General features: G+C 40.6%; 1 protein-coding gene across 3 annotated transcripts in view; it reads right to left on the bottom strand.

Annotated features, from left to right (window-relative positions):
• Positions 1 to 4,561: 4,561 nt before the first annotated feature.
• The window catches only part of LOC127511131 (tripartite motif-containing protein 16-like), a 163,417-nt gene continuing 153,008 nt past the window's right edge, over positions 4,562 to 14,970 (bottom strand). Inside the window, exons 4-6 of one of the 3 annotated variants that reach the window (XM_051891736.1) lie at positions 11,839 to 11,998; positions 10,539 to 10,586; positions 4,562 to 5,469 (exon numbers count right to left, since the gene is read on the bottom strand). In XM_051891736.1, coding sequence (XP_051747696.1) covers positions 4,946 to 5,469; positions 10,539 to 10,586; positions 11,839 to 11,998 — 732 coding nt within the window. In that variant the 3' untranslated portion in view covers positions 4,562 to 4,945. The remainder of the gene's footprint in view (positions 5,470 to 10,538; positions 10,587 to 11,838; positions 11,999 to 14,970) is intronic. The other 2 variants (XM_051891735.1, XM_051891734.1) reach the window with 2 other exon arrangements.

The following is a 14,970-nucleotide window of genomic DNA, read 5'->3' as shown; positions in this document are numbered from 1 at the left end:
GGAAAGGCATACAGGTGCATCGAAGGCCATGTATGCGCCATCGCATCCAGACCTAGGGGGGCTGGGTGACTCAAAGAGAAGTAAAGGGGACATTGCGCTATCTGATGGGAGGCAAAGATGTCCACCTCTGCCTCGTAGAATCTCAGCCATATCTGTTTCACTACATCGTGGTGAAGTTTCCATTCCCCGATCGGTAGTTTCTGTCTGGACAGTAAATCCGCTCCCACATTCTGGTTCCCAGGAATATACACTGCCCTCAGTGACAGGAATTTGTCCTGGGCCCAGAGAAAGATCTGTCGCCCTATCCTGTTCAGATGGCACGAGCACAGACCTCCCTGGCGATTTATATAAGAGACTACTGTTGTGTTGTCCATCTGCACTAGGACATGACAGCCTCTCAGCTGGTGGAGGAAGTATTTCAGGGCCAGAAATACAGCCATCAATTCTAGGCAGTTGATGTGCCAGATGAGCTGATGGCCCTCCCATTCCCCTTGGGCTGGACAGCCACCTAAGACCGCTCCCCAGCCTGTCAGGGAGGCATCTGTTGTTAGCAACCTACGACAACATGGCGCCCCTAGAGTGGGACCCAAGGTGAGGAACCGGGGTCTGAGCCACACAGATAGGGTACGAAGCCCGCAGGCGCGTAACCCTTATTTGCCTCAGGGGTTTGGCCCATGGATGAAACACCCTGGCTTTGAGCCACAACTGAAAAGGTCTCATATGCAGCAGGACCATAGGAATTACTGAGGACGCTGATGCCATGAGACCTAACATTCTCTGAAACTGTAGAACAGTACAATCTTGGCCTAGCCTGACATTTTTCAGGGTGTGTAGAATGGTCTCGACTTGAGCGGGAGACAATTGTGCCCACATCATGGTAGAATCCCAAACGACCCCTAAATATGTCGTTCTCTGGGTTGGACAAAGAACACTTTTCTTCTCGTTGAGTCTCAACCCTAGAGAAACCAGATGAGCTAAAACGACATCTCTGTGTTTTAATGCCATCTCTCGTGACTGCGCTAATATTAGCCAGTCGTCTATGTAATTCAAAATGTGAATGCCCTGGAGTCGCAATGGAGCCAGTGCTGCATCCATGCATTTTGTGTATGTGCGGGGTGATAGGGCTAGGCCAAAAAGAGAAAGAGCGAGTTTTGGATGTAATATGCGCCCCGACCCTGAGGGGGGCCATCCCCACAGGGCTGGGTGCAAGACCGTCAGGATTTCTTCTTTTTTTAGAGAATAGCCCTGAGGTCTGAGGTTGTGCAGGGTGGTGAGACGGTCCCCGGTCTTTACGAAGGGGAGCTCGGCTCGCCACACTCTGCTTCTGAACCTCTCTCTCGGGTTGGGGCTGGGTGGCTGATGGCCCCTCCCCCTGAGTGCGGCGAGGAAGGAACTTCACAAAAGCTTCTTCTGATTTTTTCACCTCCTGAAACCTGCTCACGACTGTGTTGACAGAGTCTCAGAACAGGCCAGAAGGTGATACTGGGGCATCAAGTAGGAATACAAGATCTTTATCTTTGATGCCCGTGAGGTTTAGCCACAGGTGCCTCTCCGTGCTAACCATAGCAGCCATAGAATGGCCGATGGCGTGAGCCGTCTGCTTGGTGGCACGGAGAGACAGATCAGTGGCTCGACGAAGCTCTATGAACGCTTCCTCTGTGATGGTAGTGCCAGCACTCAGATCCTTCAACAGGTCAGCTTGGTACGCCTGTAACACTGCCATAGTGTGCAGCGCAGCACCAGCCTGACCTGCAGCTTGGAAAGCTTTTCCCACAAGTGCTGAGGTGGTTCTACAGGGCTTTGTGGGGAGGGTAGGTTTTTTTAGCGATGATGCTGACACAGGTGAGAGATAGCTCGCCAGCGTCTCTTCAACCTGTGGCATCAACATATACCCCCTTGCTTCAGCACCCACAATAGTCGAATAAATCAATGTCGAGGGCACAAAACCACGGGAAGTATATGGCTTTTTCCATGACTTTGATAACTCGTCATGGAGGTCCTCAAAGAAGGGGAGAGACTGGCGTTGTGGCCCCTCCCCTCTGCCACCAGACAAAAACCTATCCTCAAGCTTAGATGGTTTGGGGGTCTCTTTTTCCTGTGGCCAGTCTAGCTGTAATCTAGCCACAGCTCGAGTTACTACCTCGAGTAATTCCTCAGCGGCTTTATCATCACGTGAGGAACGCTCAGAGGCAACAAACTTGAGAAGAGAATCATCGTCCCCTGTGTGAGCTGAAGAAGCACCGGAGTGCGCTTCAGGATTGCGTGAGGAGACGCGTGGATCAGGTGACAAATTGGGCGAAAGGGCAGGACCCGTCTCCCGTTCGTCAGCGAGATCCATTTGCGAGCCCCACGATCGTAATGCAGGTGCTGATCCCTGGAAGAAAGAGAGACGAGCACGAAGCATCTTATCTGTGAACAGTTCACAATGCTCGCACTCGCCGCCTTCTAACGCAAGGACAGCGTGCTCTTCCCCCAAACAAACAAAACAGTACGGATGTGTATCCGTTTCGGCGATCGGACGTGAACACGGAGGAACACACCGTCTGCCTTGTTCATACTTCCTCTCTCTATATATAATATAATATAATATAATATGTATATATATATAATATATAATATATGCAACGTTCACTTTCACTTACACTGCAGAGTGAAAGGAGGAACAGATGAGAGAAAGTTTTTCTGCGCTCTGCCTATCAAATCTAACTCCTGACAAGAGGGAAAGAGAGAAATGATAGATGCTTTGAGATAATAGTTCACACACAACTTCACAGAGTGGCCTCTGAAGGCAAAAGACCTGCAGATGTACAGGTGGCATATCTAATTATGGCCTCGCTCACGACGCATTCCAATGACGTCACGCAAGGCTATAAATATAGGTCAATTTCACTGACGTTGTTTTACACATATATTCACAGCTGGTCACGACTAAAGACGTTCCCACAGCACTGAATAAAGCGCAGCTTAGAGTGTAGCCTTTGAAAGGGAACAAACTATATGAGATTACATATATTTGTTTCAGCAATTAAAATATAGCACAACTACACTCCAGCCAGGGCATCAGCGATCACGTTCTCCACACCTTTCTTGTGCTTGATAATAATATTATAGCCCTGTACAATCAGAGACCAGCGCATTAAAGGTGCCGTAGAATGGAAAATTGAATTTACCTTGGCATAGTTGAATAACAAGAGTTCAGTACATGGAATGACATTAGTGAGTCTCAAACACCATTGTTTCCTCCTTCTTATATAAATCTCATTTGTTTAAAAGATTTCCGAAGAACAGGAACATAACAACATAACACCGACTGTTACGTAACAGTCGGGATCATTAATATCCACGCCCCCAATATTTGCATATGCCAGCTCATGTTCAAAGCATTACACAAGGGCAGAACGTCTGGAGCTGCACAGCAGAATCATCAGACTAGGTAAGCAAGCAAGGACAATAGCGAAAAATGGCAGATGGAGCAATAATAACTGACATGATCCATGATATCATGATATTTTTAGTGATATTTGTAAATTGTCTTTCTAAATGTTTCGTTAGCATGTTGCTGTTAAATGTGGTTAAGGTTACCATCGTTTCTTACTGTATTCATGGAGACAAGACTGTTGTTATTTTCATTTTTTAAATACTTGCATTCTGTATAATTCATAAACACAACTTCATTCTTTATAAATCTCTCCAACAGTGTGTAATGTTAGCTTTAGCCACGGAGCACCATCAAACTCATTCAGAATCAAATGTAAACATCCAAATAAATACTACATTTACGCGATTAGACATGCTGCATGACGAACACTTTGTAAAGATCCATTTTGAGGGTTATATTAGCTGTGTGAACTTTGTTTATGCTGTTTAGGGCAGTTGCGAGCTCAGGGGCGGGGAGCATGAGGAATTAAAGGGGAAGCAGCCTGAATCGGTGCATAATCTATGGGGTATTTTGAGCTGAAACTTCACAGACACATTCAGGGGACACCTTAGACTTATATTACATCTTGTGAAAACACGTTGTAGGGCACCTTTAAGCGTTGATTCTGATTATACATACTTGACAGAAATACTAGAGGATTATGATTTGTAAACAAAGTAACTGGATGATTACTTGACCCAACATACATATCAAAATATTGAAGGGCCATAAGCAGCGCTAACGCCTCCTTCTTGATTGTCAAATAGTTAATTTGATGCTTATTAAACTTGCGTGAAAAGTGGCAGTCAGGATGTATCGAGCAGAACCAAGATTGTCAACGCAGTCTTCCAAACGCGGCAAGGGAAAACCCTGAAACTGTGATATTCCTCTGATCTCTTATTCATGAAGACAAACATGCCACATTCTGTGAAACCCACAATCAGAAGATTAAACTACAGTAACAAGGAAATAAGTAACATAAAATATACAAACATAAATGACATAAATGAATAATAATAAAATGATGAAATGATAAAGTGTGTAAACCAAATGACAAATACATACATGACTGATGATGATAAATGATTATACTGAATATAAAAACAAAGAAAATAAAGCACAACACAGATGTATGGTTGAAGTTTCACACAGGTTTTATTAGATCCTTCATTTACACAGGAATTGATCAAAAAACTGTGGGATTGATTCATTCTCTTCAATCTGTCTTCACTCTCCATTTGTAATTTGAGATCATCTTTGAACATCTTCAGTTTTGAGTTGAAAGTCTTCAATTTGCTCGTATCATCCAGACATGTTTGCAGTGTCTTGTGTTTGTCTTTTGTTTGTCTCGTGTTAACATTTTGTGCTGGTGTTAATTAAATATAAGTGTTCATCGTTTTTCTGCATCAAACCTCTTATCTTGGATCATCTAGTCAACCCAGCGTGTGACAGTCACTGATTCATCGTGAGCTCAAAGCATTATGGTTAAAATCTTTTTACAGTCTATTCTGATTCATCAACACAGTTTCACTGATGATCCATAATAAACCCCAAACCCAGGATAGAGAGGATGTAGAAGGACAGAGTTCCTGCACTGTGATCCACATACACTCCTATTCTACTGCTGATGGACTCTACAGTGAGATCAGTCTCTAAATCATCTTCATCCACTTCTATTCCACTGATGATGGGCTTTACAGGGACTTCAGTCTTTATGTTATTGTGTCTGAATGAGTAACTGGAGGAAGAGCAGATCAAACTCCAGGACTGATCATTACGTCCAAACGCACACTCATTACCCCCTCCCTTCCTGCTGATGCTCTTATATGACACTGATATTAACACACCAATATCACCACTCCACTCAATCTCCCAGTAACAGCGTCGATCACACACACTCTCTCTACACAACACCTGAATCCAGTGATCAAATCTGTCTGGATGATCAGGATACGACTGCTCTGTGTCAGTGACAGTAATCACTCTGTTCCCCTCAGACAGTTGGAGGTGTTTATTCATTGTGTTCAGATCCAGAGTGAGCTGATGGGAATCTGACAGATATAAAACACATCACAATTAGAAATTACAAATCTGTCTGATCTTGTAATGTACACAGTAAAACTGATTTTTGATGCTTATTAAATTTACCTAATTAAAATTAGATAAAACCACACAGTTACAAAATATTGTCTTAATTTTATTGTGTAAAATTGACTTAAATATGTAAAACTGAAGTTTACTTAATCCATTTGTGTTGGAACTACCTGAATAATTAGTGTTGAATTAACTGAAACTTAGCAGATGATTTATAGTTTAACAGATCTTTCCCTCAAAAACACCTAAAATAACACTTAATAACTTAATAACTTAGTGTTTAATATTCAGTTATGTTTAACATGTAAAAAGTTTCTGTTATGTTTTTGTTCAGAAGAGTGTTTGTGTTCAGGCTGCGTGAGGTGACATGACAAACATCATGTGTGTCGCTTCACTCAATGAACAACTGCACTCATACCAGTACTGAGACTATAGTGTCTTCTTACTTCCTTATCCTGTGTGAAATGATTGGTCATTTTTTAATATTATATATATATATATATATACACATATATATATGTGGTGAAATACTGTTCATGGATATTCCTGCTCCGTGAGGAGTATTAATTGAGCGGTATGTGTATATATAAAGAGCTTCCACAGGCTAGTGTGAGATCGCGTCATCATTGCGTCATTGTTGCGTCTGGGTTTCCGGTAGTCCGCTGCTCTATTCGAGGTAGGTATTTGCTTGGCATGGCTATGGTTTGGCATTCGTATTGTTTGTTGACTGATTTTCTGTGCAGCTGGTGTCTGTTCGTGGTTACTTTATTACTGCTTAAGAGGGTTGGCTCCCCTGCGTTACTGCTATAGAGTTCATTGTGCTGTTATGCTTCCGGAAGCAGTGTTTTGAAATCGGCCATCATAAGTCATTATTTTGTTTGTTTTTTGGCGCACCAAAAATATTCTCGTCGCTTTATAATATTAATATTGAACCACTGTAGTCACATGAACCGATTTAAATATGTTTTTAGTACATTAATGGATCTTGAGAGAGGAAGTGACATTGATCCTTATGAAGGCCTCACGGAGCGATCGGATTTCAACTAAAATATCTTAATTTGTGTTCCAAAGATTAAAGAAGGTCTTACGGGTGTAGAACGGCATGAGGGTAAGTAATAAATGACATAATTTTCATTTTTGGGTGAACTAACCCTTTAAATTCTCTTTTTTGGTTTGTTAATAATCTTGTATTTGTACAGCTCTGTTCTTTGTTTAGTGTCATTTTTGTTTTTGATAGCCATATATATATATACGAGAGCCTTTAATGTAATTTATTTTTGTTTCCCTTTTGTAAAGATCAGTTAAATCTTTTGACTGTTGTGTTTTAGTTTTGTTTGTTTATTGTGGTGAGACTCATAACCAGTGCTGTTCTGCCTTCGTATTTTGATTTCTTTTTTTGTTGTTGTTGTTACTAACTTGTTTTGTTTTTCTCTTTTACATTTCTTTGTAGGAGCCGGGGTGACCCAAAGTGGGCAGGCTGGCTATTCTTGGAGGGTGGAAATTCTCCTTTCCTAAAAGTGTGTGGTGTGGATTTCCTTGCAGTGGATTGCACTAAGTGTGTTTGTGCTTGTGAGATTTTGTGCACGGGGGGATACTCAAGGGGGGCTGTTTTGAAGCCCACTGCTTAGCCTGCCCTCCTCCAGGCGCACCCCAGCTCAGTGCCGAGAATTGTTGTTGTGTGGTGATCAATTTGTTCTCTACCTAAATATTAGCAGTGTGGAGTGGTTGGCTGCCAACAGCATTGCATTGCTCTATGACCTGTGATTCCTTTTTAAAACTATTTATTATGATTCAATAAAGTGGTTTTTTTTTTTTTTTTTTTTTTTTACATATCCACGTCTCATTGTTTGGTGATTGTGGGAAGAAAATCGAACTTGTGTGCCCTTAGTTGATATTTCCCCGGCTGATTCAGGTTGGGGTGGCGTAGTCGCTACTTTGTATATATTTGAATACAAGAGTGCCCTCGTTGTGCCACATTTGCCGTAGTCGGCAGGGTCTTTCCTTCTAAATATACCGACTTGAGACGTAGATATTGGTGGTAATATTGTTGTGAGTGATTTTTGTCTTTTTGGTGTCTTGTTTTTGTTTTTTTGTTTTTTTTTTCTTTAGAAGCAAAACAGCAGTGTTCATTTGGCTGGGAGAGCCATTTTGGGTAAGTTTAGTTCCATCTTTACCTGTGATATTCTCTATTCGAAATTGCGGTAAGCTTCTCTGCATTTGTGTGATTTTTATAACAATGGAAGATGAATTGCAGGAACTAAGAGAATTGGTAGCTCAATTAAGAGCCTGTTTTAAGTTGTGACAAGATCAGGCCCTGTCCTAGTAGTGGTGCTCCTAGTACACCTGGGCCATCGGTAAGTGCTTCTCAACCGGTGGGCGTTGCACTAACTGAATGGTTTGTTTTTATACCGAGGGACAGAAAGTGTCCAAAGTTTAACGGTAGGTCTGGCATAGGAATCAATGAGTGTGTTGAAGAAGTGCAGGCACGGCATTTATCTGTGGCAGACCAATCCTTCTTTTTGTTTGATCACTTAGAGGTGGAGGCACGCGAAGAAATTAAGTATAGACCCATTAGTGAACGGGAAGATCCCAGTAAGATTATCTCCACTCTAAAGGAACTTTATGGGTGTACCCAGTCGTATGTCGCCTTGCAGGAGGCTTTCTTCTCCAGGAGGCAACAGGAGGGTGAGACATTGTTGGAGTTTTCTCTTGCCCTCATGGGTCTCCTGAAGAAGGTTAAGCAGCACTCACCAGTTTCGTTGCTAAATGCTGAAATACTGTTGCGTGATCAATTCATGGAGCATGTCCTTGACAGTGCTCTTTGTCGTGAACTGAAGCAGTTAGTGCGTCGTCAACCCGCTGCTACACTGCTAGACATTCGTAGTGATGCTAGTAGGTGGGAACGTGAGGGTATGCCTGGAGGAGCAAGGAATCATAGCCATTCGGTTCCATTAGCTCATGGCTCTCAATATGGGGTGCAAAGTGGTACATGTCCGCGGGTAGATCAATCTCCACAGCACTCTGAGATGAGTGAACTTAGGGAAATGTAAAAAACAGCCGCAAGAACAGTTAATTCAGCTTGCCCAGAGCGTTGCCCAATTACGGAATCCATCTCGAGGGTTCCATGAGGGTTCCCCCTCATTCTCCCTTGACCGAACAAACAGACACCAGGGCACTGGGAGACAGACAGTCTCGTTCAGGCGGTGCATCGGGAAACTAGTTCCCGCCGAATTGTTGAGTCACAGCTCGGTTGGGGAAAACATAGACTCTGATGGGGGTAATAGGAATGATTCGGTGTCACATTTAATGTCATCGGTTAATGTCATCGGTTAATGTCATCATTCGGTTATGGTTATGGGTGGTGTATCTGTGTCCTGCTTGATTGATACTGGCTCAGTGGTTTCTACCATTACTGAAAGCTGTTTCCGAGAACATTTTAAGCCTTGGGGCCAAGATCGTCTTAAGATTTGTCACTGGTTACAGATTAGGGCTGCTAACGGGCTATCCATCCCTTATATAGGTTATATGGAGTTAGAGGTCGAGCTCTGTGGGAAGTCGTTTTCGAAATGTGGCATGTTGGTAGTCCGGGACCCTCCTGGTGGTACCTGTGCTCAAGCCCCTGGTGTGTTAGGGATGAATGTATTGGGCCGGTGCTACCAGAAGCTCTTCAGACAGCACGGGCCTGCTCTTTTTGATTCCCCACCAGTGTCAGGTGCACCCAAGCCAGTTTTTCAAGCATTCCAACATTGTCATCAGGCGAGCATTCAGCTTCCTTCCGAGAGAATGGGTAATGTAAAGGTACGTGGTCCTTGAGCCGATCGTACGTGGTCCTCGAGCCGATCGTCGTGCCATATATATATATATATAATATACACTTTTTAATTAAAAATGCTTGTCTTGCACTGCTCAGTGATGCGCGTCCACGACTTCATGCGTTACTTAATCACGTTGGAAAGGTCACATATGACGTAGGCTGAAGTACTGATCCAGTGTCTACAAAGCGAACGTGCAAATACTAAGTCAAACACCCTTTACAAATAAAAGGTAAATCAACAAGGTCAGACAGTTTGGAAGTTGGAGGAGAAAATGAGGAGTTTTTCACCCTACCCTTCCCTGCTCCTGGGTACTTCGCCCATGTCACGCGTGACCTTTCCAACGTGATGACATAATGTGTGGCACATCGCAGAGCAGTGCAAGACAAGCATTTGTGGTTTAAAAGTATATACATTTTTATTTTTTTAGAAAATGACTAATTGTTTCTCTAGAAAAGACCCTTATTCCCTGAAGCTGCACTGAAACTGACATTTGGACCTTCAGTCGGCGAATATTGAGTCAGCGTTCGGACGTAAACACAGAAGTTCTGCAACTGAAATAATGTAGCAGAATAACAGGGGACAGACGAATTTGTTGAATAAAATCATTATTTTTGTTTTGTTTTTGTGCACAAAAAGTATTCTTGTCGCTTCATAACATTAAGGTTGAACCACTGCAGTCACATTGACTATTTTATCGATGTATTTAATACCCTTCTGGACCTAAAAATATGCAATGACGTTGCTGCCTATGTGTGGATCAGATTCCCTCAGATTTCATCAAAAAATATCTGTTTTCTGAGGACAAACAAAGGTCTTACGGGTTTGGAATGACATGAGGGCAAGTACTTAATAACAGAAATTTCATTTTTGGGTGAACTAACCCTTTAAAGTTTAACTACTGCATAAATATTGGTTAATATATCTTTAAAATATATAAAGTTAATCATCACCGTTGTGTTAATACTGAACTACTGCATAATTATGGACCCTTAAAATAAAGGGTTACTCAATGTTATAATTTTTTCAGTGTATCTGAACTCTTCATGTTCAATATATCATCAGTGTCTCAGTACAGTTTACCAGATATCCTGTACAAATCATCATTTACATGATCAACTCTAAAACTCTTCTGTCATGTTTTCTTTCTCCTTCTACAGGAAGAACATGAACACACTCAGTGAGTTTTTCTGCTTGTTTTCTTAGTGACTTACATTGTAGGAAGTCGTTCCTGGTCTTGGGAACAATGTTGGTGAAAGTGACTGTGGAAATCAACAGATATGAAGAGTGTGATTATCATGTCAAGAGAAAATAAGTCAAACTCTCAGACTGATAGAAGGCTGTTCATAGAGTCTTGAGGTACCAGAAAAGGTACAGGTTTTGCTGGTTTGCACACCAGACAAAACAGATATCTTTTGACAAGATCCGGCGTCTGGGGCTGGATTTGATACTTCTAATTTTGGGAATCCATCTAATCTAACAAACTACAGCAAGGATTGCTTTGCGCATGATAATTTTGCTTTAATTTGTGTTCTAAATAGCAGAACTCATGTTATATATATATATATATATATATATATATATATATATTCGCTCAAATAATGATCAGTAATGAGCTGTTGACTCTGTCTAAGCAGATGGCTTAGCAACATAGTATAATGATAGAGATGGAAGGAAAAATACCATTGTATTTGAAGGATAGAATTTGAAGGAAACTGTAAGATTTGCACACTTTGTTTTAAAATGTTCTGTCAGTGTCAGACAGTTGTACTTATACTACACCGTAAAAATTTCTAAACATCCTAAAATATATGTTTACTTTATAGGCAAAACTGCATAAACTTGGATTGTTTAAAACAATTATAAATAAATATAAATATTTATTATAAATATTTTGCCAATGGGAATGCAATTCTTCTCTGAAATTTTTTATACAATTTTGTCAAACTTATTTTGTTTTATGGCTATGGGTATTTTTTCAACCTGATCTCATGTAAAAACATACCTGTGGGAACATTTTTGCAAAATACCAATACATACATATCACTGCAGTTTCCAACAGAAATGAACACTAGAGGCAGTAAAACAGCAAGTCCTTTTATCCACAGTTATGATTACAGGGTCAGATTATGGATTAATAAAGACTTGTTTTCACGTCTCCTTGCACAATATTATGTTATGATCTTAAAACACTTTTTAACCATAGTTTTCACCTAGCAAAAATGTTCCCACAGGTACGTTTTTCTAATGAGCCTGGGCTGGTATTTTTATTCTAAAACAATAAAAGTTTTTTTAGCAATGTAATGTGATGGCATTTACAGTCTGTATCGTTTTCATACTAGTTTCATATACCATTAAACAGAAGTATCACATGGATGGGAGTATGCATATGGAAATTACATGGCGATGATGTTATGTATAGTAAAACTAGGCATTGTAAGATCCATATATGGTTATTTCGGTTTGGTTATGAAATCTACACAAAGTGTTATACATGAGTTCTCAGGACTTTACCTCTGTCAGAGATCTTCTTGAGCTCCTCTTTGCAGAAATCCTCCAGTTTGTCTCTCAGCTGAAGGACAGATTCTCTCACGCCATCAAAAGAGAAGAGAGAAATGAAGGGATTGTCATTTACATCTGTAGATTCAGGAGGAGCTGAGAGAGACTGGAAACTCTACAGAAAACAGAAATCAAAGCTCATCACCTCCACACTTCAGACAATAACCTGCACTACTGTCAGATTTGAGCAGCTCTTGCTGATCTTTAGTAACTCTCCTCAATCCAGCACTTCTTCTGATATTCATTATATCATGTTAGAGCTACACATTCTTGCATTTGCCATTTACACTATATGTGAACTTTCTATCTGGAGGGGGAGTCAATGAGCGGCTCAACGCTCCTGTTACCATGGTAATAATGACACTGCATTTGAGCAAAAATTCACCTTGGACTAAGTACATTTAAGCAGATGAATATTTGTATAAGAAAGATATAATTTTTAAAATGTTATTATTTAATATGTTATTAAAATGTTGGCATTATAAAATGCTACTATCTCTTGCTTTAGCTACCGTTTATAGACCTCCAGGGCCTTATGCTGATTTCCTAAAAGAGTTTGCAGACTTTCTCTCAGACCTATTGGTCAACGTCGATAAAGCGCTGATCGTTGGAGATTTTAAGATTCATGTAGACAATACAAATGATGCATTAGGGGCTGCGTTTACAGATTTACTAAACTCCTTTGGGGTCAAACAAAATGTCACTGGACCCACTCACCGTCTTAATCATACACTAGATTTAATTATATCACATGGAATCAATCCTACTGATATAGAAATTCTACCGCAAAGTGATGATGTCTTGATCACTACCTTGTAACTTGCGTACTGCAAACTGCTGATATTTGTCAAATTGCGCCGCGATATCGACTAGGCAAAACAATTCTCCCGACAACTATAGATAAATTCACAAATAAACTGCCTGATCTGTCTCAGCTGCGCATCGTACCTAAACACACAAATGATCTCGAGAAAATGATTAGTAGCATGTGCACCACTTTCACTAGTACATTAGATACTGTTGCACCGATGAGATTTAAAAAGGTTAGAGAGAAAAATACTGTACCATGGTACAACAATATTACTCACGCTATCAAAAGAGAAACTCGTAATCTAGAACGCAAATGGAGACAAACTCGTTTAGAGGTCTTCAGATTCGCGTGGAAAGACAGCTCGTCCCGTTATAGAAAGACTCTAAAAGCAGCCAGGGCCGAGCATCTCCGCAAACTCATAGAAAATAACCAAAACAATCCAAGGTTCTTATTTAGTACAGTGGCTAGATTAACAAATAAACAGACATCACCAGAACAAAACATTTCATTACAGTTTAGTAGCGATGACTTTATGAATTTCTTTACTCGAAAATCGAAAGCATCAGAAATACAATTGTAAATGTACAACCTTTAACAGAATTTTATGATTCAGCCTCAATTATCACCCCTCAAGAACAGTTGCAGCGCTTTACAACCATAGGACAGGAAGAGCTAAATAAACTTATCACAGCGTCTAAACCAACAACATGTTTATTAGATCCAATACCCACTAAACTACTGAAAGAATTGTTACCTGTAGCAGAAGAGCCTCTTCTCAATATTATTAACTCGTCTTTATCTCTAGGTCCCAAGACCGTTCAAGCTAGCAGTTATTAAGCCTCTCATTAAGAAACCACAATTAGATCCAAATGTATTGACAAATTACAGACCCATTTCAAATCTTCCATTTATGTCTAAAATTCTAGAAAAAGTGGTGTCGGTCCAATTGTGCTCCTTCTTGCAAAAAAACGCGATCTATGAAAAATTTCAGTCAGGATTCAGGCCTCATCATAGCACAGAAACTGCGCTCGTTAAAATTACAAATGACTTACTTCTAGCTTCTGACCAAGGCTGTATCTCAATACTAGTGTTGTACTAGTTACAATCTCAGTGCTGCGTTCGACACTATAGATCATAAAATACTCCTAGATCGACTACAGAATTACACTGGTATTCAGGGACAGGCATTACGGTGGTTTAGGTCGTATCTATCAGACCGTCACAATTTTGTTTATATAAACGGTGAAAAATCTAAGATAACGATAGTAAACTATGGAGTGCCGCAAGGATCTGTGTTAGGCCCTCTGCTATTTTCAATATACATGCTACCACTCGGCAATATTATAAGAAAACATGGAATTAGTTTCCACAACCAGATGAAATCTCTAAATTATCTAATCTGACAGAGTGTGTTAAAGAAGTAAAACACTGGATGACTAGTAATTTTCTTCTATTAAATTCAGATAAGACTGAAGTATTACTTATTGGGCCAAAAACCTGTACACAGAATCTCTCAGACTACAATTTGCATTTAGAAGGATGTACTGTTACTCCATCCTCGACAGTTAAAGACCTGGGTGTTATATTAGACAGCAACTTGTCCTTTGAAAATCATATTTTATATGTTACAAAAACAGCCTTCTTCCACCTCAGAAACATTGCTAAGATACGGCATATGTTATCTATTTCTGATGCAGAAAAGTTAGTTCATGCTTTCATGACGTCTCGACTAGATTACTGTAATGCATTATTAGCTGGTTGTCCTGCTTCCTCAATAAACAAGCTACAATTATAATTGATACTTATAATGAACTTAATTATAAAGTGTTACCCATTATACTAATCAAATGCATCAATCTCCATTTTATCTGTATTATATCACATGAATTGAAATTATAGAATTAAAGGGCAAGCTGTCACAGTGTGGTAAAAAAGGAGAGGAGATGAGGATCTAATTGCAGCATATGGCACAGGAACTAAACACAGGAACAGAAACCAGACTAGTTTTGATTACAGATTCCCTGGCTCCACCTCTGACCCCCAAGCCCATGACTCCAAAGGTCAAAGAGTTCACAGTGGCACCGAAGTTGGAGGAGCTGACCATGGAGGAGCAGTTAGAGGAAGAGCCCCCGGTGGAGCCGGTGGAGGGAGGTGCCAGTTTGGAGCCTCTGCTTACATGGTTGTGACTAGGGCCTAAAATTAACACTTGCCAAGCTCCAAATGCGAGTAAAACTGGCAAGCATATGAACCAGTTGGCCAGTAACATTTTTATGAAT

Source organism: Ctenopharyngodon idella, chromosome 4, assembly GCF_019924925.1.
Source record: "Ctenopharyngodon idella isolate HZGC_01 chromosome 4, HZGC01, whole genome shotgun sequence".
NCBI classification, from domain to species: domain Eukaryota; kingdom Metazoa; phylum Chordata; class Actinopteri; order Cypriniformes; family Xenocyprididae; genus Ctenopharyngodon; species Ctenopharyngodon idella.
The sequence above is the reverse complement of the archived record's forward strand: the minus strand, read 5'-3'. Positions and strand labels throughout refer to the sequence as shown.